The 25,229-nt window shown below is 44.7% G+C and overlaps 1 protein-coding gene across 13 annotated transcripts in view; it reads right to left on the bottom strand.

Annotated features, from left to right (window-relative positions):
- The window catches only part of LOC142044125 (uncharacterized), a 48,955-nt gene that overhangs the window by 7,662 nt on the left and 16,064 nt on the right, over positions 1-25,229 (bottom strand). Inside the window, exons 5-10 of one of the 13 annotated variants that reach the window (XR_012654222.1) lie at positions 21,502-21,622; positions 12,709-12,836; positions 12,272-12,415; positions 3,071-8,790; positions 2,339-2,400; positions 167-1,601 (exon numbers count right to left, since the gene is read on the bottom strand). Coding sequence is in view for 2 of the 13 variants with exons in the window: in XM_075056225.1 (XP_074912326.1) it covers positions 12,349-12,415; positions 12,709-12,836; positions 21,502-21,622 (316 nt within the window). In the remaining 11 variants the exon portion in view is untranslated. The other 12 variants (XR_012654220.1, XR_012654221.1, XR_012654223.1 and 9 more) reach the window with 12 other exon arrangements.

The following is a 25,229-nucleotide window of genomic DNA, read 5'->3' as shown; positions in this document are numbered from 1 at the left end:
CTTTGATCAGCCACGAGCAGGGAGGGCTCCTGCAGCTGCACTTGAAGCTGGAGATGTCTAAGCTACGGGCACCACAGAGAAGCGCGCTTTTATGTCAAAATGACTTATAATAAGATTTTAAGTTTGTTCAGGGAGCTGGAATGAAATATTTAAACACAGCATCATAGTAGCATTTTATTCTCATGAAAATGCTGAAATGCCATTTGCAAATCAGAAATGTTTTAAAATTTGCTTTGAAATAGCAGCGTCTTTATGCAACTGTTTTGTCTTTTTCTTTCCAGGAAGAAACAAATGGGGGGAAAAAAGCTGAGATATTGGCCATTTCCTCACAAATGAGACGTCTGCTTTTCAGTCTGTTCTGGTGAGTGTTTGGAGCCATCATTCCCATTTGGAGCAGGGAGAATCCGCCTTGAGAGCAGCCTACGTTGTTGCATCCAGCATTCAAATGACATTATCTTTGTTTCTTACTCTGATGATAAGACATTTAGGTTGGAGAACTCCACTGGGCATTACAGCTGCTCTGAAGGGTTTGCATGATTTGAAATAAATGTCATAAAAGAAATAGCAAGTTCTTGTATAAAAGCACAGCTGTCCTACTTTTTTTTTTATTGGGGCAGTTTTTACTTTCTTTAGGTACAGTTTATTCATTTGCAGTTCTTAATTTCCCTATGTATATATTATATATACAGCTTGCTTCAGTCCCTCCTCAAGACTTGGATAGTTTCTTCTCCAAATCCTTGCTGTTCCCAAGCAGTGCATGGCTCCAGGCAGGTAGCCCAGAGCCATCCAAGCTCTTTGGGGCTTGGGTCTGGGTGGCATTTGGGCCATGCTGAAATTCAGTCACTGTAAGTGACTGAATTTTGAGAAGTGAATTAAACTATTTTCAATGGGAAAAGCAGTTCTTTAGGCAGTTCTGGCCAAATTCGGCATTTGAGGTTCAAATCGCTATTACGAAGGGTTATCCTACAATAGTGACCAAAATATACTTGAATTCAGTATCTCAGCAGGGTCAAAAAGGGCCAAATCCCTTAAGATGATGTCTGACTTTAAAAAAAGACCTTCTGATTTGTATACAGCTTGTTCATACTTTTTTTAATACAAAATTCAAAGAACTGCAAGGATAAAATGTTGGCAAGCAGCATAAAAAAGTGCTTAAAAATAACATATGAAAGCATCAGAAGAAACCTATATCAATTATCCAAAACACTAAGGATCCAAAATAGCCAATATGGTCGAAAAGAGGAGTAGAGTAGGCATAAGAAAAATCCTTCCAAACTGAAGGCAGACCTAAATGGAGAGTGTAGATAGAAGCATGTTTTGGCCAGTTAAACGCACAATGATAATGTCAGGTTAGCACAAGATTTTAAGGCACAAAAGGCAGTAGCCAGCATGTGTAGGACAGACCTAGGAACTTCCTAGTCCCCAAGCTCTAGGGGAAGCTATGGTGGTCTTAGGGGTTTCTCTTCAGATCAAGCTGACTGTACAAAATCAACGTTGAGGAAGCCAGCAGATTTCCAGCCTGCAAACATTGCTCTTCTAAATCCTCCCAGAGCTTTGATCCAAATGAGCCATTGTAAAGTCTCTCACAAGTTGTAGATGCTCTGTGAAATAAGATAAAATCAGCCTCTTTTAGCAATGCAGTAATCAGGAGCTCACATTGTCTCCAGCTGATCCCAATTTCCCTGTTATTTCACCAGCTCGCTGATGTTTCAGGCCCTGCTTTCTTGCTGATGAAGCTTTCACAGCCATTTCCAAGCACCCAAGCCTGCACCAGCCTCTCTTGTTGCTTCTCCCAGAGCCCCCTATGCACATGTATCTCCCAGGCAAGTAAATCTGGCTGTGATTTCCTGTGCCCTAAAAGCAGATCCTGATTGATGATGTTCCCACCATACAGACGGAACTGCACTTAAAATGTAGCCATGCTTGGAAACCTACACATAACTGGTGGCATTTTAGCCGATGCTTTTGGCTGTGTGCCTTCCTCACTCACCTGCTTCTTGCTGCTACAAAGAGGGAGGCAAAATTCCTGCAATCATGGTGCAGGTGATTAGAGGAAATTGCATTGCTGAAGCACTTCGTGGCTGCAGCCGTGCTTCAGCTCTTGACTTGCCTGCTGGTAAGCTGCCAGAGAGAGGGAAGTGTAGGCATAAAATGAATAGCAGAAGAGATTGCAGGCAATTATGTTTCTTAAGCTGTTAACAGGATTGGCCATTTGATAAATGAGAGGATTTGGGAATGTTTTGTCACTGACAAGCCATTGTAAGATCTGAGTGGAAATGGGAGCGTTTCTCTTCCGTAGCGCGAACAAGAAGGAAATTCTCCCGGGATGCTTACGCACCATGAAATTCATCTGAAACCTGGATGCCAGCGCATGGAGGCAAAAGGACAGATATAGGACTCCTGCTGAAAAGAAAGAACCAGGTCTCTTACATATGCAATTAATTTGGTTTTGGTGCCCTTCCAGTGTCCCTAGAGGCTTCTGTTCTTTTGTGGTGTGTCCGTCCCGTCGCAGCCCCCATCTCTGCATATGGTTTTTGGTGCCACCAGGGCCCCTCAGATCCCTCCATCTGCTCCTCAGTGGTCTGGATGCCTCTGTTTCCCCTCTGGTACCCTCAACCTCTTTGGTTTGCTTTTGCAGTTCCCTAGCTAGCTGGAGAGGCGATAGGGAAACCAGCGCTGCTCTATTTGTCCTTCTGCTCCAATAGCGCCCCTCAGGGTGGTTTTGGGTACCCCTGGAGCCCCTCTGTTTCTTTTGCAGTGCCCTCAAGGGCCTTGGTGTGCCTTTCGGCATGCCCCAGAGCTTTCAGTCTGCTTTTTGGTGGCCCCTGCCCCTGGAAAACTGTGTGCTTTGGTGCCCTCAGGAGCCTTCCATGTGCTCTGTGAGCCCTCAGGACTATCAGTCCCATCACGCAGCAGTGAGGCAAGGGCAGGTCCCACGGTCTCACAGCCATCCACATGGGGATGGGATGCAGGGACGCATCTTTTTAAGCCATTTGCCAGTGAGTTGGTCTGAAGCAGAAGGAGAGAATGAGAGCTGGACCTGCTCTGGGGGAGGAGAACCAGGACTCACCCCAGGGACGGTGCATGAGGCTGCTCTGGTGTGAAGGGTTTTGCTCTGCAGCGAGGGAAGGTGGTGTTGGCAAAGTGAATCCCACAGTTTAAAGTCATGTTAAAAATTATCTCAGATATCAGCGCTGTGTGGCCAGTGGCTCCAAGCTTCTCCCGTGGAAGTGGCCCTCTCTGCCACAACCCCCTGGAGGCTACATCCTGCCTGGTCCAGCTTTCACTGCAGCGCCCAGCACTGGAGGTCAGAGAAAGTGGTAGGCAAAGAACAAATGAGACTCCCTTATGCTGCTTTCTGGGGCTGCTCCGGAGGATCGGAGCCCAAGGCAGCCCTTGTCTGTGTGCAAGAGCAAAGATGGAGGGGAAGGCTCTCCCAAATCTCCATTACAGCTTTTCACTTCTCTGCTTTACTGGGGTTTTAGCAGCCAAAGCCAGGTTATTTGTGTTGTTTTGGTTTCCCTACAGTTATTAGCAGGGAAGAGTGGCTGGGAGGAAGCTGGTGCCCCTCAAATGTCATTTTCCCAGCAAAGCCTGGGCAATGGGCAGAGGAGACACACTCCTGAGAGCATTCTGGAGCAAGGGCTGGGTGCCCAAGGAGGAGAGGCAGGACAGGGACAATGAAGCCGTTTTCTTTGTAGCACATCCTGCGCTGGGCAAGCAATAGCAGAAATTCATCCAGACAGCCTGGACATGCACACAGCTCCACCTCTTCCCCAGAGACAGGATAAGCGGCCCCCTCTACCAGTGCCCCTACCTGGGGAAGAAGCTTCTGTGGTCCCGCCTGGCTTGCATTCCCAGTAGGCACAAGCTGCCTGTCCCTGAGGAGGAAGGTAAAGCAGCAGCTGCCTCTTTGGGAGGTTTAGGTGGTAGGGGACACCAGTAAGTTCCTGCAGTTTTATATTTGAGCTCTTCTCAACAGCAAGTTGAGAAGTGAATTAAACAGTGGTGATTCAGCCTGAACAGAAAGAGACATCATTTGACCTCAGCTGCATTAGGTGGTAGCACTATCCCCGAGGGACACAGCCTTGGTGGGTTCTGCCCTTGTGCCCGCTCCCCAAGCAGGGCAATGTCCTGCCCATGAGTCATGCTGCAATTAGCCAGTTTCTGTACCAAGTGCAAACAACCCCCAAAATTGCACAGGGATTCCCTTTTGGGAGATAGGTTTGGTCTGTTCATACACTCTGCTCGAGCACCCAGGGCTCTTAAGAACAGCAATCGCTGCAGAGACTGGCTTGTGTGGAGGCAGAAACCCTTGAGCAGCAATTTTTATCCTCACACAACTCCTATGGGCTGCAGAGTGAGGTCTTGCAGCCACTGTCACCCCCTGCCTTGGCCGTTCTCATGGCCCTTGCCCCACTCTGGTAACTTCTCTGGTGGGGCCTGCCCCCATCCCACCTCTGCACTTGCGCCTCATCTCTTTATGCTGTAAAGGAAATCTTTTGAGAGATTTCTCTTAAAGGCTTCCTTATAAAGGAAGTCTTTTTTAGAGACTTCTCTCAAAGAGTGACAAGGTGAGAGCTAAGTGCAGAGGTGGGCAAGGCCTGACTGGAGCGGCTGATGCTGCCAGACTTTGCTCCCCAGCCTGTGAATAGTGTGGGCACAAAAAAGCCACTCGGGTTTTCTACCCTCACGCAGCTCAGTCTCTACAGTGATCACCGGTCAACTTCCAATTAAGTTGGGGTGCCCTTGTCTTTCCAGGTGCCCTGGTACCCTCCCCCTGAATAAACACTTTCTACCCTCCATTTAATGGCAATGTTTATGAAGCACGTTAGAACAAGGACCTTCAGCAGCTGGAGCTGTGTTTCCTGGGCCCTTGCTGAAACGGAGTGAAGAGCAAGCTGGGCTGAAGGGAGCATCTGTGAAGGCAGAGAAACAGCCTCTTCTGGCACTTACCCCTGCAAGGAAATAGGGGCTGCCACAGCAAGACAGCCATGGCTGTTGGCTGCCCCCTTTGAGCTCCACCAACACAACAACAAGCTCTTTCTGATGCAGGGGTGTTGTGGTTTTACCCCAGCCGGCAACTAAGCCCCACACAGCCGCTCGCTCACTCCCCCCTGGTGGGATGAGGGAGAGAATCAGAAGAGTAAAAGTGAGAAAACTCATGGGTTGAGATAAAAGACAGTTTAATAGGTAAAGCAAAAGCTGTGCATGCCAGCAAAGCAAAACAAGGAATTCATTCACCACTTCCCATGGGTAGGCAGGTGTTCACCCATCTCCAGGACAGCAGGGCTCCAGCACGTGTAACGGTTGCTTGGGAAGACAAACGCCGTAACTTCAAACATACCCCCTTCCTTCTTCTCCCCCCAGCTTTACATGCCGAGCATGACATGACACAGTCTTGAATATCCCTTGGGTCAGTCGGGGTCAGCTGTCCCGGCTGTGTCCCCTCCCAACTCCTTGTGCCCCCCCAGCCTCCTTGCTGGTGCGGTGGGGTGAGGAGCAGAAAAGGCCTTGACTCTGTGTAAGCACTGCTCAGCAGTAACGGAAACATCCCTGTGTTATCCACACTGCTTTCAGCACAAATCAAAACACAGCCCCCTACCAGCTACTATGAAGAAAATTAACTCTATCCCAGCCAAAACCAGCACAAGGAGCTGTGGGACAAGCTGAGAATGAGGAGCAGGGCAAGGTCTGCTCCACAGATCTGTTACCAGGCTTTAAGTAAACAATGCATTGAATAAACTGAAAGTCACCTTGACTCAGTTGTGGCTTGCTCCACTTTTTATTTCCAAGAGGAAAACTAACCCAGCGTGATGCCAGCACACTTGATTCCTGCTCAGCACTTCCCGTGGCACGGCTGCCCAGCCAGGGCTGCAGGGAACTGGCAAATACAGGCCCTTTCCTCCTGTGGCAGCTCCTTAAGGGGTAAATGAAGGCAAAATCCAGTTCCTGCTCCTTCAAACAGGGTCTCTGGAAAACAAGGTCACTTACTCTTTGCAGCATAAGCTGAAGTCTAAAATGGTGGCCCCAAGCTGCTGGTGGAGGGTGGGCAAGAGGTGAAATAGCAGTTACTCTTAGCAATGAGCACCTGGGAAAACAGTAAAATGGCAGGAACTCCAGATGTTTTTCCTCTACAAACAATAGGACTTAAACCCCTGTTTTCACACAGGCAGGGGCAGGCGTGCAGATGTGCACACTGGATTTTTGCCCCCTTGCTTCAGCAGCCCCCACCCAAGCCCAGGGCTTCACTTCTCCACACACAGCAGGAGCTAGAGCTTCAGCCACAACTGGGCAAGGCAAAATCTCTCCCAAAGCTCATCCAAAAGCACAGGGCAGCCACAGGAACACAACTGCCACTTTGAGTGGGTTATAGTTCAAGCACAGAGATGCTTGTTCTCGCCAGCACATTTAGGTAAGGAAGATGGTTTGCCAACCCGTGCCTGGGGTAGACAGATGAGAAAGACTTCCCAAAGGGTTGACCCACAGTGACAGCCTTTGCCATTTATAAAATACTTGCCAGCCATGGGAACTAGAATGATCAGAAAAAGCTTTTATCTACAACGAAGAGCATCTGACAAGGGTAGACTGAGCCAGCTGCTACCTTTAGTCGCAGCCAGCCCTATGAGACATGCGCACAGGCAACTCCAGTACCATGAAGACAATCCCAGTCCAGAAGCCAACTACCACCCGTTCCAAACAGCCTACACTCAGCAGCTGACCTCCTGGAGGGCAGCCCTCCTGCAGCCCTCGCACCCCTGCGAGGGAGGCACCAGGCCTTCTGGGTGTTCCTCTCAAACAGTGACTGGGAAACAAACTCTTCAGCTCAGATTTAACTGTGCTCCTGCTTGTTTGACCTATATCCATGAGCCTTTCCCATGGGGAAAGCATGGTCCAGCTCCTGCCTCTGCAGTGCAGCACTGTGCTTTCACTGCAAAGCCCTGAAAACAGCCCCCCACCAGCTCGGTCATGGGGGGCCTTGCAGAAGCACCTGGGATCACTGTGCCTCTGGCTAGCTGCAAGGATCACCTCCAGGTCCCCCTGCCTGGACCTTCTGGGCACAACCGACCCACCAGGAATGGGGTACACAGGCCCCCAAAGCCTCCTTGGGGTTTAGCTTTGGTCACTCACTACTTCAGGGCACTTATCCAACATCTCCTCCTGTGCCCACATCCTCCCTTGCTCTCCATATCGTCAAGGCTGTGCTCCTCGATGGGGACTACTGATGCTTCATTGCAGCAAAATGGCATCGTCTCTGCTAAAAGAAAAGCTCCTTGTGAGTAAATGAGGGTACAATCAGACTAATACAGGTCTCTCCAACACGCCAGGTCCCAGGTCAGTCTCCTGCCCTGCAAACGCCAATCTAACAAATGCTGTTTGGGAACTGTCTCGCTGCTGAGGAAGAGCCCAAAATCCCAGCAGCTTCCCAAAACACCCTGTCTGACAGGGAATAGCGTGCACCATGTCCCATCTGATGGCACAACTCTTGTGCCCTGCGCTGAGCTGCATGCCCACCACACACCCTGCCCCACAGATCCACAGGGGATATGATATGTGCAGGGACCCCAAATCATCCCCACACCAGGACAGGAACAGGCACGCACTTTATGTCTCCTCCTCCTCCAGAAGCCACTCTCGGGGGGATTTTCGTGCAGGGGCCAACAGCAGCAGCACATCTCAGCCCTCGCACAGGAATCCCCACCAGCTATCAGGACCCTCATGCCCACAGGCACCCCCCGTTCCAGCCACCCTCTGTGGGGTGTCCACACACCAGCACAGGGGACAGGCCCTGGGTGCTGCAGAGCTCAGCACCAGCAACCAGGAGCTCACCCACTCCAGTGCACTGCTGCCCACGGTGGCTCCATTCCCACCTCGGGAACCAGACCAACGGCCCTTTCTGGAGAAGAGGCTGACGCTCGTGGTGCAAGCGCTCCCGGTCTCACCCACCCTCCTCTCTGCCACATATGCCTGCAATCCAAGAATGCCCACAGACCCTAACAGAGGACCAAGTGATCACACACAAGGGAATGAAACCCCACACACACTCTGCACCAGCGTGGTTGAAGCGTGCTGTGGAGACCAGGCACCTCCACAGCACCTGGAGACAATCTCTGGAGAAAAAGGTGAGGGGGACAAAGAGCCTCAGCTAGGGAGACCGTGCCTCACACCACAGCACAGGATGCAAAAGCCCTTGCGGCTGCCCTCCATCCCTGCAGCCCCGAGGAAGAGCCTGTGCCAAGGCAGAGGGACATCTGCCCCTGGCAATAGAGAAGCTGCTCCAGCTCCAAGGGGAGATGCTTAAAATTACTGCAGTTTCTAGAGACAGAAAGAAAAGGACCAGCACGGCCAGCTGATGTTGTACCTGCTCCGGAAGGGCAGTGGGAACTCAGGGTAGGGCATCAACTGATGTGAGAAAAGGAGCCAGCCAGCAAGGCCTCAGAGGTGAGACGGTGTAACATTATTGGTTCATTTTTTACAGACGAGGAAAAGGCAATACAATAAAACTTGCTTCTAACAACATATAAAAAGAAATATAAGGACTTGAAAGGGTGCAGGACAGACTTACAGACATCTGTGCTATCCATTAGTCTGTGCTCTTTCCCTTCAGAAGATTGTTCCCAAAAAAGAAGGAAAAACACCCCTCACCTGTAGCTCTTCCACCAGCTCTTCCCCCAGCAGCCCTGGCAAAATCACAGCAACAAACTCAGCTTGAGGATGTGGCTGCTGCCTCCAGCCCTCGGCTGCTGTCCTTCGCCTCCCCTCAACCACAGCACGACTGGCTCCATCGTGCTGGATAAATCATGTGTTAACTTTCTACTTTTTTGGTAAAATGGATGTAGCACCAAAAAAAGGGCTGAAATTAAAAACCCCTCTTTCCCCCCCCCCCCCCATCAACCAACACCTCAGCCAATCTAGTTTGGTGCTGGCAACCTCCAGTCTCTTTTAATTACCCTTGTGGTTCTGTTTAAATATGTGAGTTCCCTTGCTTGGGAAGTGGTTAGTTCAAGATTTGTGGTGTGAGTGTCTTTCCTTTGAAAGACCTGTAAGTAACCATACTAATCTATTTATAATTTTTTTCTAAGCTGCTGTCCAGGTTAAGCTCCATGTAGCTATCAGAATGAGGCACTAAGATTAAAGGACTGTGTTTCTGAATGCTCACAAAGAGAACAGGGAGTAATTTAAAGTGTTTCTTAAATTTCAGGTGACTTCTGGTGCCCCCTGAAGCCTTCCGTGTGGCTTTGAGTACTAACCAGAGCCCTCTGTTTGGCTTTCAGTGCCCCCCCAGAGGCTTATGTGTGCATTATGGTTTTCAAAACTTTTGTGGAGGAATTTTTTTGAATGTTTATGCCCCACGGAAAATGTCGTATTCGTGCATGGGGAGGCTCTGTATGTACCTTGACCAATGTCTGGAGTGTTTCAGCTCCCCTGACCATATCACAACAGCATCACCGAAAGATGTTTATGGGCACAGCACAAATCAGCCTAGTCAAAACATACAGCTCTTCCCTTTGTGCTCCCTATTCTGGGCTTTGCATATTTTCACTCCTCCACCATAATGTGTGTCCATCTGCAAAAAGCATCTTAAGGCTCCATTGCTTGCTAACAACCACAACCCCTGTATGACAGATGAACCAGAAAGCAATAAGGAGGTTTTACATGCACAGAAAGAAGTAGCCTCAGCAAACAGTGCTGGAAGCAGTAGCAAAGCCTCCCCGCTGGAGGAAGGCTTGGCAAAGGCAGCATGCCTAGTACACCATCTCTCCTCCAACTACCAGCTCCACTCTTCAGCCAAGACTGGCAAGGACAGGATAGTCAATATCTTTGGTACCCCAGCACTTGACAGAATAACTGAGACTTTCCAGTTAATCTAGTGGAAAGAGTTTTCAAACAACTTGAAGGAAGCAACATGAATATGCAGCAAATATAGTTGGAACCTGCTGTCTATTGAAATGGCTCATTAATACTGCACAGACAAAGCAAATGACTGATGTTTACTGCAGAGTTACCAGTGAACATATCTGTGCTTGGATTATCGAAGCAGTGCAGAATATTTCACCCCATATGGTTTGCCTGAAGATGCTGTTTCAGATAATGGTTCTCACGTTGTTTCCATGGAATTTCAATATTCCCCAGAAGACGCTCGCTGGAGCACTCCAGAGCAACTTTGTGTCATTTGGTGCCGCGTGAACTAGCAGAATGCTGGGTACTTACAATTAAAAGTGGATTACAGAAAAATAATAATGAAGTTCAAATTTGAAAAAAGGAAGCATGAAGTGTTTCACTGGAATCAGGTTAGTAAACCTAACTTTCAACATAATTTTTTTAATGGAAAGTGTCACTCACAAAATAATTTTATGTACATGGATAAAATTCATCAAAATCACTGGAAGAAAAGTAGCACAAGATTAACTATCCACAAAATATGCCTAGGCACCAGAGATGTCTTGGCAGGAAGGATGGAAGGAAAGAACTGGGACTCATGATCCATCTGCTAATAATGAAAATGAAGAGATAGAGTGGCGCAAGTACAAGAGAAATGTTCACTAAGGAAAAACCCTTCAGATCGAAAGTGCTGTAACTGTAGTTATGAGAAAAGAAAGCTACTGGGCTTTAAGGTACAAAGAACACAAAAACCATCCTACTCTGACAAATCAAAGGACCATGGACTCTCTCTGCTCACATACTGTGACCTGTAGTGGGTGCTATGGAAAAACCTTACAGCATAGGATAAATATATATTCTTTCCCTGGATAATTTTCTGGATTGTCAGTTAATAGCCTGTGGTCATAGAAATTTACAGTCCAAAGCAAACACAAGTGAACAGAGGGAGAGGATACAGCACTACAGCAGGGGTTTGTTAGTCCATGTAGGAGTTGCTGCATGCATGTATTTCTACGCATGTATCTCTACATGCATGTATTCTGCATGTTTACCTGCCCATATACTCCATTGTGGTGGGTTGACCCTGGCTGGACACCAGGTGCCCACCAAAGCTATTCTATCACTCCCCCCTCCTCAGCTGGACAGGGGAGAGAAAAAAAATATAACAAAGGGCTCGTGGGTCAAGATAAGGACAGGATTGATCACTCACTAATTACCGTCATGGGCAAAACAGACTCAACTTGGGGAAAATTAACTCAATTTATTACCAATCAACCAGAGTAGGGTAATGAGAAATAAAACCAGATCTCAGAACACCTTCCCTCTATCCCTCCCTTATTCCCAAGCACAACTTCACTCCCGGATTCTCTACCAACCCCCCCACAACGGTGCAGGGGGATGGGGTTTACAGTCAGTTCATCACACGTTATTTCTGCTGCTTCATCCTCCTCAGGGGCAGGACTCCTGACACTCTTCCCCTGCTCCAGCGTGGGGTCCCTCCCACGGGAGACAGTCCTCCACAAACTTCTCCAACGTAGGTCCTTCCCAAGGGCTGCAGTTCTTCATGAACTGCTCCAGCAAGGGTCCCTTCCACGGGCTGCAGTCCTTCAGGAGCACACTGCTCCAGCGTGGGTCCCCCACGGGGTCACAAGTCCTGCCAGAAAACCTGCTCCAGCGTGGGCTTCCCACGGGGTCACAGCCTCCTTCAGGAACCCACCTACTCCAGTGTGGGGCCCTCCACGGGCTGCAGGTGGAGATCTGCTCCACCGTGGACCTCCCTGGGCTGCAGGGGGACAGTCTGCCTCACCGTGGTCTTCCCCACAGGCTGCAGGGGAATCTCTGCTCCGGCTCCTGGAGCATCTCCTCCTCCCCCTTCTTCACTGACCTTGGTGTCTGCAGGGTTGTTTCTCTTACATGTTCTCACTCCTCACTCCAGCTGCCATTTCTGTCTGTCCCAGCAACTTTTTTCCCTTCTTAAATGTTATCACAGAGGCATTACCACTATCGCTGACTGGCTCGGCCTTGGCCGGCGGCGGGTCCGTCTTAGAGCCGGCTGGTATTGGCTCTGTTGGACACAGGGGAAGCTTCCAACAGCTTCTCACAGAAGCCACCCCTGTAACCTGCCCCGCGCCCCCCCCCCGCCCCAAAACCTTGCCACACAAAGCCAATACATCCATCCAGGAACAGCATTGTGGTGTGAAGAGGCTGGAGTGAACAAGAGATAACAGCTTTGATAAAGGAATGAGGATCTCTGACATATGGTGATGAAGCACAAGGTACAGGAGAGTCTGGGGAGCATGAATAGCTTTTTAAAGAGAGGGCTGAATTGCCACCTGAACTTCAGTGATCATGCCATAATGTGTAAACCCTGTTTTACTGCTTGCCTTACCTCCAGCTCCACTGACGTTGTATCAAGATGCCTCTCCAGATGGAGGGAGCACAGGTAGCCCTGCCTGGACAGAGCTCCTACCCCGATACTGCTGCTGAAGAAGACAGCATTCTGGTATCCTCATCCCCTTCTGTGGCCTGGTATCTACAAAAAATGAGGTTACCGGTAACAGTATGGTATTGTCATCCTTTATAAAGACCTTAAGTAGACTGAGTCTGAATGCACATGCTGTGCTGGTGGTTTCACATATTTGCTGCCAGACCTGCAAAGGAGGCACTGCGTGGTGCTGGGCTCCATTCCACGTTCTTAACAGGCAACACGCTTGAATGATCTTTCCACCTCTGTCCTGTAGACTTTCCCTGGCCCTACCTGTGCCTGTCCAACTATTTTTGCTTCTCTTCCTACCTTCCATCTGCTTACCTTCTAAGTCCTCCTACCTGCCTTGCTTCTGAGGTCTGCCGCCACGTACCGGCTCCTCTGCTGTGTGCTGCAGGTAAAAATCTTGCTCAGGTCTGAAGCCAGGACTGGTGCTTGTTGTTGGACAAGGTCTCTGTGGAATACATAGCTGAACACTGGTGAGTCTCAGCTGAACATACATAGACTGACATAGTGAGAGACTCGGGACATGTCAGATTTCAAAGGAAAAGAAAAAATGCACGTCTTTCACTGGGGTTATTCCTTTCCTCAATTTCAAGCCTTTAATTCAAATATTAAGACTCTAGCTTGTCAGAAGTGGACAATATGGCATTGCTGTTGAGGTTTTTATTTTTATATATATATTCAATATTAAACATATATAACAAAGATATATGTATGTATTTAAAGCATTGGAAAAATGGTATCTTTTTCCTAATCCTTTTGCCATTTTACCTGACACTTTAAAAAATGTGAAAAATATCAGACTGAGTCAGACACTCAACACAAAATCTTAAAACAACTGACTCACGTAGTTAAAGTTTGGTAGTGATATCAGCAAAGAAAAACAAAGACAGAAATGTCAAACACTAGTACTGCATACAACTAGTTGTGAATCAATAGTCAGGAAAACTCCTGACCTACATGAACGGAAGCACGAAACAAAGAAACCTCAGAATAAAATCCATGGCTGACAGAGCTTAGCACAAGAAAGTTGTGTTTGCAAAAGAAATCCTAGCAACAGTACAGGGTCACTGCTCGGTGCAGACAGGAGAATTGTGAAGGATTATGCAGAAAATGCAGAAGTGTTCAGACTTTTATTCGGTATTTGGAAAGAAGGATGATTTGCTTTCATTGCTTGAAGATGATGAAATACTTTCCAGTCTATTAGTAACTGAGAGAGATGTTAGAATCTATCAGCAATGAACATTTTTAAATCAGCAGGCTCAGAAGCTCCAACATAGTTGGCAGAGAAGCTCTTGGGTCCACTAACATTGAATGTTAATAGCAGCAGATTTGTAAATGCCCAACATATAAAAATCTATTAAATGAGAAGGGAAGCAAAGGGAATCAATGAACCATCAGAGGAAAGAGCAACTCTGGGTCAAAGCAAAGGAGGGGTTTTTTCCATCCTATCTATTGTTAGGACGGTCAAGGGTAACATGGAGTCCAGTTCTCCTAACAAGCTGGAGCCACCATCTTTCCCAGGCTCATTTAACCTGATGGCTCTGAGGTACAGAGTTGTCACTCAGCAGTCACTCAGATCAAAGTTTTCTTCTTGGTAAGAAAACTTTGACTTCTGGGTTAGCTTGAAACCTTCTGCTGGCTTTAAGAGAGACAAATGAAAAAGGATAAAGAGATAGGGGCTCAAGCCCTGCTCCCTGTTATTGCCCATATGCAAGGTCAGATAGTTTTCTAACCAGGATGTAGTTTTTTGTGAAGCTTTTCCTTAGGTGTGTACTTCTCCCAGTGACTGTGCATGAGAAGTGGCGGGCTTGTGGCCATGAAATGTCCCAAATGGGCACACAGAAGCTCAGGGAGTAGCACTCAGGAGTGCAGCGCTGTGATGGGGCTCTCTGAGTCAGGAGCCCTACCTCTCCAAAACCACACAGGCATCCACGCTCTCGCTAGCTTCGAGTGCCGGCAAGAGACCTACTTTAAACAAGCTTGACTCCCTCTTCTTTGTAACAAGTTGCAGTTGGAAGTGAAGTGAATTAAATCAATGTATACTTTGCACCACTATGTAAACTAATTCAAACAACTGGATGGGGCTAGAAAGCATTATCAGGTACTAGAAGCCGTTACTGCTTCAGGATAGTACCAAAATACATTATACATGGCCAGCTGTGCACAGAACTTTGTCTTTGGAACTTACTGATGGTTTCAACCCCCCCAAAAGTGTTGCACTAAACAAGCTAGTGCATAGTGGAAGTTGTAATACACTCTGTTTGATCTCCCATTTAATGTAATGAGGCTTCACTGAAAAAAGAAGAGCAAAAAGAAGATTAATCAAAATCCTATGTGAATTTATTTATGGATCACAAAAAATGTTTCTAGAATATCCAAGACATGGTCGAGGGATAAAGTTAGATGAAGTTAGGATTTATCTCGATTACCTAACCTGGCATTAAAATCCTTTCCACTGATCAGCAAACAGAGGGATAAAAAGATTTCAGAGACATTATGTAGGTCTGGAATAATTCCCAGTACGAGTTCCTATAAGAAGAGGAATTGTGGGAGGAATACAAATATTAATCAGAAGAAAAGGTTCTAAATTGGGAAATTGCTCTGGCAATGAGACAAAAGTCTAAGTCATTAGTGTAACAACCTCTAATCCCTATCAGAGCAGCCAGTCTCATGACTGAGATGGACGTGAAATGGCTTTCTCCATAAATTTTTTGGTTTTGATTAATTTAACATCCTATGTCTGGACGTAACAAATATGTTGTGAAACATATCATGAAAAAACAGAGACATTTGGCTGAACAATTCAAAACCATGTAGAAAACTCATTTGCTGGGAAACAGAGAAACAAATTTTAAAGCTGTTTTCTTCTTAACTCAATGCAGAAAATTCCCCAGTGTCCAACTCTTTAAAATAACTTCTCCCAAAAAAAGCAGCCGATCTTATTAAGTCCAGAACCACGCTACCGTTTTGACCCTGATTTCCATTGGCAACTCCCTGACAGGCACCAGAATACCTTATTAAATTTTTCCAGGGATAGTAGTTCTGATTTATAAAAAATAAGTAAATATTTTCTAGGTCAGAAAAGGCAAGAAATGCTAGGAACAGTCCTGTGGTCACAGAATTCAAACGAACATCAGGCAGTAAGCTCAAAGTCCTGCTATGGTGACAAGTACTCATGTAAAGCAGATCATCCCTATCCAGAGACTGAAGAACATACATATGCATACCAAAGCTCTGAGATTACTCAGAGCACTCTCTTTTTTGTGTGTAATTACAAATCTTTTCCTTTCAGAGGCTGTGCCAGCATAAGAAGCTCCTGTGACAGCCCCATGGTTGTGACAGTACAACTAAGATGGGGCTACACACAAAAGTGGATCAAGGTGGATCCCAGGTAAGAATAGCCCTGTTTTGGGAAAAGTATTTTTTAGGCAGCCCCATTCTCCATCCCAGGCTCCTGGGCAGCCACATCATGATCAAAAGGGATTGGGGACAGAAAGGGATGCAAACTGCTGAAGTCTCATACTGGCACTGGAAGAAATGCACTTGTGATCATGGTCTTTGGTTGAGGTGCTTAATAAAGCAGGAATTTCATGTAGGAGTGGGAGGCTGCAGTGTTTTTCTACCAGGCTCAGGCCCTTGGTTGTTCTGGGAGAGGATGGTACTTCCTCAATCAGCAACAGCAGCTCCCACCAGAACTTGCACATTCTTACAGTAAGTTTCATTTTGAGCTAATGAATAGTTCTCAACTTTTTTTTTTAAAAAAAAAGATCGCCAAAGTACTAATGGATTTTACCATGCTGCAGCTCAGCATGCTTTACAATGAAAGATATAAAAGTTGCCATCAAATTTACCCTCATTTAAAGGTTTCCACTTCTATTTTTATTATGGGCTTCTTATGTAACACTGAAGTGTATTTTAAAGACAGTTGCATTAGATTCCAATTTTGCTTTTAAGTAGTGCTACTAATCTAATTAAATCATCATTCTCTGAGTTTGAACTCTGCTGATGAGCAATACTGCTTTCCAGAGTACTCCAAGTCCTTTCAAGGTCTGTGGAGCCACATTCATGGCTGCCTAAGCACACAGAAAGTACCTGCAACCATTTAAGAGTCAGGTGGAAACACCCTGGGAACAGCCAGCGGGGTAACTCAAAACAGAAACAAGTACTTTTCTAAAACACAAAATGAATGATGAAAATACATCCAAACAAAATGGAAAATGAAAGCAGGATTGAAAGAGGAAAGTTTGGAACCACTATACACAGCTTTATACTAAACTAAACTTATCTACAGTGGTAGCCACATTCATCATTCAATTCTGCCCCACGTTGGAGAGCTGGAGATATTCTCCAGCCTTACTCTCCACAGCCCTGCATATCTTGTTAGCTATTCCTCTGAGACAATCCATCCAAACTGACCATGTTTGGGTCATTATTGATTGCATTCAGGAACCCATCTGCAACTTCAGTAATGACTGAAATACCACTGATCAGTGAAACCCAGAGAGTTTGGACAGAGCGAGATAAGCTGGACTGAATGTGGCTGTTAGCAATCTAAGCCTTCAAAAACCACTAGAGCGTTGCTCTAGTAAAGACTAGATTTAGCAAGTGAATTCTAGTAGTTACATTTCAAAACCCCAGGCAGGAGTGTAAATGGCCACAAGCCCTGGGAACACTGTACTGCTAGCGGCTTCTAGGATTTTCTTCATTCCATCAACTCTGAGGTGCTGAAGATCATGAGCTATAAACACTGCTTCTTGTTTCCATGTTCTGGACATTACGTATGCTAACGGCTGTTGCTTTACAGCTATCATCAGTCTCTCTCATTTTCTAAAATTTCTGCACAGGATTTCTCTCTCTCCCTTTCCCTCTCCTTCCCCCAAAGTCTACATTAGAGTATACCACTCTTTCTACTCTTGAGATCCCAGCTGTGGTTGTCCCACTGACCACAAGAAGAGCTATTGGTGGGGTGCACACCAGTTTCTCATTCATGGTTTCTGTTCTGGCTTAGAAATTGCCTTTATTGTCCTCCTTAGCTGCCTCGGAGTCCTTCCCACGTACCTCTACCTGGCTTTTGACAGTTGAATGAGCCTTCTTAATTCTGTTTGGCAGGACACTGACTTCCCATCTGTCATGGTTTAACCCCAGCCGGCAACTAAGCCCCACACAGCCGCTCGCTCGCTCCCCCCTGGTGGGATGAGGGAGAGAATCAGAAGAGTAAAAGTGAGAAAACTCATGGGTTGAGATAAAAGACAGTTTAATAGGTAAAGCAAAAGCTGCACACACAAGCAAAGCAAAACAAGGAATTCATTCACTACTTCCCATTGGCAGCCATCTCCAGGACAGCAGGGCTCCAGCACGTGTAACGGTTGCTTGGGAAGACAAACGCCGTAACTCCAAACGTCCCCCCTTCATTCTTCCCCCGCTCCAGCTTTACACACTGAGCATGACGTCATATGGTCTGGAATATCCCTTGGGCCAGTGGGGTCAGCTGTCCCGGCTGTGTCCCCTCCCAACTCCTTGTGCCCCCCCAGCCTACTCCCTGGTGGGGTGGGGTGAGGAGCAGAAAAGGCCTTGACTCTGTGCAAGCACTGCTCAGCAGTAACAGAAACATCCCTGTGTTATCCACACTGCTTTCAGCACAAATCCAAAACATAGCCCCATAGCAGCTACTATGGAGAAAATTAACTCTACCCTAGCCAAAACCAGCACACCATCAGCCTTCCAGAAATTCTTCATTTATACTTTTGAACTACGCAACAGTATCTGGCATTAACTTCTACAATTGAATAATAAGTTTTATGAGAATGTATGACTTCTTGGTTTAGACTGATGCCTCATAATTTCACGGGGTATCCTTAACTTCTCCTACTGTTAAAAATAATAGCCATCCCCTCTTCATTGTTTCCTAGCTAGCTAGGAGATCTCAAGATCTCCGTCCCATGCCTGACTATTTTCTCTGTCCTGATATGAAAACCATTCTGTCCTCATCCATTTTTTGTGGGTGGAATTCAGATTAAAAAGCTTTGATTTACTGTTGGAGTTTATATATCTACCTCATAGATTGACACCTACAGGTAGAAATCTAAATTTAGGTGTCTAAATCTCTGAGCTAAATAACTCCTACCCATCCTTTTTAGTTCTATTCTATTCTTTATGAAGAAAGGAGGAAGAGAACTGCACATATTAATCTATACATGAGTTTGCCAAACATTTATACAGTGACATAATCATATAATCGTGTTTTTCTTTTCCCTTTTTCCTTTTCTAAAAATTTCTCTCATTCAGTTTGAATTTTTTTATTGCTGTGGTCACTGCATCAATGTTTCCATAGAGCTATCCTACAGCAACTCTATTTCTGAGTGATAACAATGTAATGTTCAATCCGTAATTGAATACGTACAATATATAATTGAATGTGTATATTCCTAGACAAACTACTTCACACTGATTAGCATTGACTTTCACATGCTGTTTCTGACACAGTCACTCACTGCCATGAGAACCATCTGCCTTGCTTCTCAAGGTCAGATTTTACTATCTCAGCTAATTCTGTGTCATCCACAAACCTTGTGGATATCACCTGCAATATTCACCCCCCTTTCCAAATCATTTATAAGGATATCAAAAAGCACAGGTTCTAAATCAAACAGTTGCATGACTAAGCTGTAGAGCTCCTTTCACTGGGAAAACTGATCTTTTCTCCCACTTTTTGTCCCATTTTGTCTCCATCTTATTTACTTACAAGAGGACATCTTATTATCTCAGCTTAACTACTTGAAGAGTCTTTGCAGAAAGACTTATTGACATTTGTTTGGAAGTCCATACACACTTTATCAACTAGATCAGCCTTACCTACAAGCTTGTTGACATCTTCAAAGAGTTCAAATAGATTTATGAGACATGGTCTCCTTCTGCAAGAACTGTAATGACTTTTTCCAAATAAATCACATTTATGAAATTGTCTACTGGTTCTCTTCTTTATTATTGTAGTTTTTACCCACTTATTCAGTTTAGAAGTGAGATTTACTGATCTGTGGTTTTCCACATTTGTCCTGGAGTCCTTTTTCTCAAGGCTGAAGACACATTTGCCACTTTCCATCCTTCTTGCAGTGTGGTCAACTTAAATGACACTTTTCATGCTACATTTAGCTTTCTCTTAATCTAGTGTTTGAGGTCTTTCAGAACTCTTGATTGAGTATCATCTTATCTTGGTGCTTTCTTACTGTTCATTTTATTGATTTGTTCCAAAATGTCCTCTGCTGAAACTTCATTTAGGGACAATTCCTCATACTCTCCACTGCTTCACCACTAATGCACCCCTTTCCAGCCTTCCTCTATAATTTGTTCCCTATTATTACAGTTTCCTACCCTTCTGCCAAGTTTCTGAGGCATTTATTATGTCAATAACTTCCTTTAAAATCAGACAATCTAGTTCACTTCTTTTAGGCTTCAGAGTTGCAGCATTTGTATAGATATATTTCTACATTTTGTATTGATCTAGTTGCCCATTTTTCATGGGGCCTGCTTAGCTGGGACTTTAATTGCTGAGACCATTCTTTGCTATTTCCTTCCTCAATGTTATTGATTTCAGTTCCTTCCATTTTTCTAAATTACAAGAATTTTCTTATTTCTCTTGAAGAGGAGTTGCGATCTTGAACCATGTGCTGTTGTTTATTTGGTGAGTTTCCACAACTGTCAACTATAAAAATACCTCATTGCTTTCGAATGTTAAAACCTAGTTTGCAATCTAGTTTCACATTGATTTATATAGCTTATCTCTCCTGTAAAAACTACCTCACCAACGACTAAGAATCTGCTTGTCTGGTACTGTGGCAATTTATAACACTGTGATTCCACTTTCAAAATTCCTTTCCTACTCATTCCTCTGTTGTCGGTACCCACATCATTCACACCACCAGATCCCTCTAGCACTAAGTGTGGACACAAAAGTCCAGCAAAGGCCTTAACAGCACTGCAGAAAATGAGACCTCCTCTCAAGTTTTAATACATCTCATCAACACCTCCCGGTATGAGACTTTCATGATTGCTCACTCATGCTTAAGTTTGTATTTTCTCTAATTCCCATATCTTTTCCTGGCATGCTTCAGGCAATTTTTTTATATTTTGGTATTCCTTTCCTCTTTCATAAATGTGGCACATGGCACTTGTTTCTTTTTATTTCATACTATTGATTTCTGGATCACTTTCTCCAGTTTCTCAAAATCATTAGAAGTCTGATCCTGACCTTCAAAGTGCATCTTGGTTTATCCACAAATTTTATGAGTGAGTTCTTTGTTAAATCTTATAGGTCATTAATTAAAAAACTGAATAGAACTGGGCCCAGGACAGACGCCAACAGGACTCTAGTCAAAATAACCTCCCAGTCTGACAGCGCACCATTGCCACCCAGATTACAGTAATATCACGTACCTTCTAAATGATGAACCTCAAGCTATGAACTGCACAGCACCTGCTAGGACAATGAATTTGGCTGTGGTCTCCCTCACCCCTTTCTGGAACCAGACTCGAGTCCACAGGGAGGAGGGCTGCCCGCTTGATGGACTATTTTGAGTATACTGCGGGCCATCTTTGCCAGGAGCCCACTTAGTGCCTCTGTTCATGGCAGTATGTGAATCTGTCTGCACACATGCAATAAATCTCATTGCCCCAGGAAGCACTGGCTTTTCTACGCTTGCACAATACAGTTATGCATTAGAGGAAGGGCTGCAACATATGGTCTCTCCCTTATACAGAAACAAGGTAAGTGTCTCACCCAGCCAGAAATACTGGGCACACTGATATAGACCATATTTCTTTAGTCTGCTTCTGATAGAATCAAGTGGAACAGTTTCAAAAGCTTTCCTAAAGCAAAATATGTCCCATCTGCTGCCTCCTCTTCATCTACTAGACATTATTTTCTCAAAGAAGGAAATTACAGTAAGATTGCATGATTTATTCTTGGTAAATCTATGTTTGTTTTTTTCCTTTTTATCTCTTTACTTGCTTTAAATTGATCACGTAATATTTTTTCAGACTTATTTCTGAGGAAAGTGGTCTCTAATTCCCTGATTTCTCTTTTTCAAAACAGTAAACTGTGTTTGCCTTTCTATAGTGCTCAGCGATCTTACCTGCCTTCCAAGAGCTTCCAGGGAAGTCACTAATGCTTCAGTAATTGCTTCAGCTACTGTCTTCATTGACCACATGGCTCTCAGCACATACCCAGAGCAGTTTGAGGCTAGAGTTTCTAATCTGGAGAAACAAAGACAGGAAAAATATAAGGCACAGAAACAGTGTAAAAGGACATAAGGGACTAAGCCAAGCTCAGACCTGCTTGCTCTCCTCTCACCTTCGAGGAGGCTCAGCCTCCTCTGACAATGGATAGTTTAGCATAGCATAGAATAGCATAGCATAGCACAGCCTAGTATTAACATAGCAGGAAGTTGCCTTCCAGCTGAGGAAAAGCAAGCTGACAACTCCAAGAAGGCTGCATCTGAAAATACATATTCTGTCGAGAACTTTGGTCTACCGTGCTGATGGGAATTTAAATACCAGGAGCATACCGGCAGCCGCACATATGATGACAGAAGTTTGCTGACTTATAGGCAGAATATGAAGCGGTCTTTTATGAGACACCTAGGTGGATGCTAGAAAGTGCTGGGTAGGAGCATGAGGTCCAACTGCATGTCACAAATTTTAAAGGGAAATGCAAGTGAAGGATCCTGAAGGCAAAGTCAGACTGCTGGCTAGAAGATTAGCCCCAGGGTACTGTTGACAGTTTCTCTGAAATCCTTCCAGTTATACACACAACTCCAATTAGGCAAAGGGGAAGAAGATGCTATCCGGAGGTGATGGTCTCCATCAAAAGTCAAAAGTGAAATCAGACTTTTCACAAGGAAAACATATATGATGTTGTTAATTAAGTGGGAGCTGGGGGAAATCTGTCATGAGCTAAGGCAAACAGATTGCTAAGGGTTGGTAAAACAAAAATACTCTGTGTATCTAGCCAGAGAAAAAGCTTAGTACAGGGATAGGAACAGTTCATAGGTGAAATTTTATTATATCAAAATGACATTGGACTAAAGCTAAACAAGTTGCCCCCCAAATTAAGAACTACAAATGCATGTCTATAAAAACTTTGTATTAAAAAAAAAAAAAGCTAGATGAAGTAAAACACAGGTAATAAAATCAGATCATGACACAGCAGAAAACAGTAAATCCCAGTGACAAAAACAATAGTACACCATAGTATGTTGCTGTAAACTACAGACAAGAGAGTATTAGTCAAAAAAGTGAAAGATCTTTTTTTATATCAAAGAAAATGTTTTAAGGAATCTAGTCAGACTAAAATTCTTACTGGAAAAGACTATAAACTGAAACTGGCAGTAAGAATGTAAATATATGAGTAGAGTTATCCCATCAGTCACCAGAGAAAGAAGACTGAGTGCTTAATGTTGAGAGGTGAAATACTAAACATGGGGACCTCTATTATGCATAAATAAATCAATATAATGAAAAAAGGTTAGGGAACCAATTTATAGAAACACAGTGTGACTGCTTTTCAGAACTATTAGATCCTGAACATCCAAGAAGAGAGCCTGCTCTCTACTTAATATTATGCAAGGTAGAAGAGGAGTAAGTTCAACAAAAGGCAGTCAGTGAACCAACAGAGAATATGGGCTGCTCTTAAAGAACAGAAAACTCTGTCTTGGAGTGCAATGGTTATGACTTAGGAGGTCTTAATGGGCAAGGAGCTCACCACAAACGCTCAAGGTAAAAGCGTGATAAAATGGGAGAAGTGATTAGAAATAAGGAATCCATTCAACCTGTGGGTACAGCATCATTGAAACCACTAGTATATCTAATTCTGATGTTCACATTTAAAGCTTTTGAAAGATTAGATTGGGGGCAGAAAAGAGCCATAAAAAGTATATGAGGAGAGAAGAACATGTAACTGGGAAACTTAAACAGCTCAATTGTGGGGCAATTCGATAAATGCTTTCACAAGGGGAAAATATCAACCAACACTTTTTAATCTAGCAGAGACAGAAGAAAGACTAAGGGCTGAAAAATGAAAGTGATTCAAACTAGAAATGAAACACACATTTTTTAACAGCAGTGATGATTAAATTTGGGAACAAACTACCACCTGAAGTGATGGATTTTGCAACTCTTGACATCTGGAACATAAGTTCCTGTGAAAAGTTCAAGTTTTGATAAATAAGAATATTTTTTTTCCTGAAAAACAATTTTGTCAGAAAATTCTTAGCCACTATTTGGGTTTCTTGTCTTCTTTAAAAGGATGTAAGATGAGCCGGAGAAACAGCTTTGTACATTGAAAGTTGGTCAAAATGATGATTAAAAGCAGAATAATGGAATTCCTAGATAAGGAGTATGATATGGTAGAAGCTAATTATCACAGTGTCTGTAATGAAAATTTTGCATCACTAATATTTCAGAATTATTTGAACATATCTTTATAATAATGATCAAAAGAGAACTGCTTGACATAATCTAATTGAACGTTCGAAAGCCTTCTGACAGTCTTTTTCAGGCAGGGCCTATTCCAGAAGAATCCTGCATGGCCCGATATTGTGGATGCTACAGAAAGCCAAAGCACAAACCAACATGCAAGACTACACTAGCAGCCAGAACACTGCCTAATATCACAAACAGGTAATTCAGCACAAGCTTTGGCTTTTATGTGGAGGTGCTAAGTGGCATTATTCCAAGTATAATTTTTGTAATTGCAATCAAGGCACCAAGAACTCTTGCATAAGTGCTTTTAATACACTACAGGAATGAAATATGACACATAAGGCACTGGGAACTTGTAGAGCATCATTAAACATACCACTATCATTAACAAATGTGCCAAGGAAGGCTAGTACATTTGTATGTAATTGAAGCGGAGGAGTTGGGCTCCACATTATTATTTTTTTTTGAGTAAAATACTTTAGAAGACTCCAGCTTATCCTGAGTCAATAGAATGTGAAGCATCACTGAAAAAAACATCCTCTTGGGATTTTTCATTGGACTGAGAATTGTGCCACTTCTCAGTAAATGTCAGGCTTATCAGTGTTGTGAGTAAGCATCAGTTAGCTCTCAAACAAGCTGACTCTGTTCATTTTTCTCAGAACTGTATGTAATATTCTCCTGGCAAGGAACAGCTCTTTTAGTAGACTGCAGCACAAATTTGTAAAAGAAGATTGCCTCAGCTCTGATCCAAAAACCAAAAGAGATCTAGAATAGATCAGATGGCTGTAGAAAGATCTGGGTTTTGACTACAAACCCTGGATCATTTGGAGTTAAATGGATACAAGAAATACAAATATCTCCTTTTCAGATCATAACAGATGCACTAATTGTAAGAAGTTCAACAAGGCCAAGTGCAAGGTCCTGCCCATGGGTTTGGGCAATCCCAAGCACAAATACAGGCTGGGCAGAGAACGGATTGAGAGCAGCCCTGAGAAGGACTTGGGGGTGTTGGTTGACAAGAAGCTCAATATCACCTGGCAATGTGCATTTGCAGCCCAGAAAGCCAACCATATCCCGGGCTGCATCAAAAGAAGCATAACCAGCAGGTTGAGGGAGGTGATTCTGTCCCACTACTCCACTCTCATGAGACCCCACCTGCAGTACTGCGTTCAGCTCTGTGGGCTCCAGCATAATAAGGACATGGACCTATTGGAGCAAGTCCAGAGGAGTGCCGCAAAGATGATCAGGGGGCTAGAGCACCTCTCCTACGAAGATAGGCTGAGGGAGTCAGGGTTGTTCAGCGTGGAGAAGAGAAGGCTCTGGGGAGACCTTATAGCAGCCTTCCGGTACCTAAAGGGGGCCTAGAGGAAAGCCAGAGAGG

The sequence above is a fragment of the Buteo buteo genome, chromosome 24 (genome assembly GCF_964188355.1).
Source record: "Buteo buteo chromosome 24, bButBut1.hap1.1, whole genome shotgun sequence".
Taxonomy (NCBI): Eukaryota; Metazoa; Chordata; class Aves; order Accipitriformes; family Accipitridae; genus Buteo; species Buteo buteo.
The sequence above is the reverse complement of the archived record's forward strand: the minus strand, read 5'-3'. Positions and strand labels throughout refer to the sequence as shown.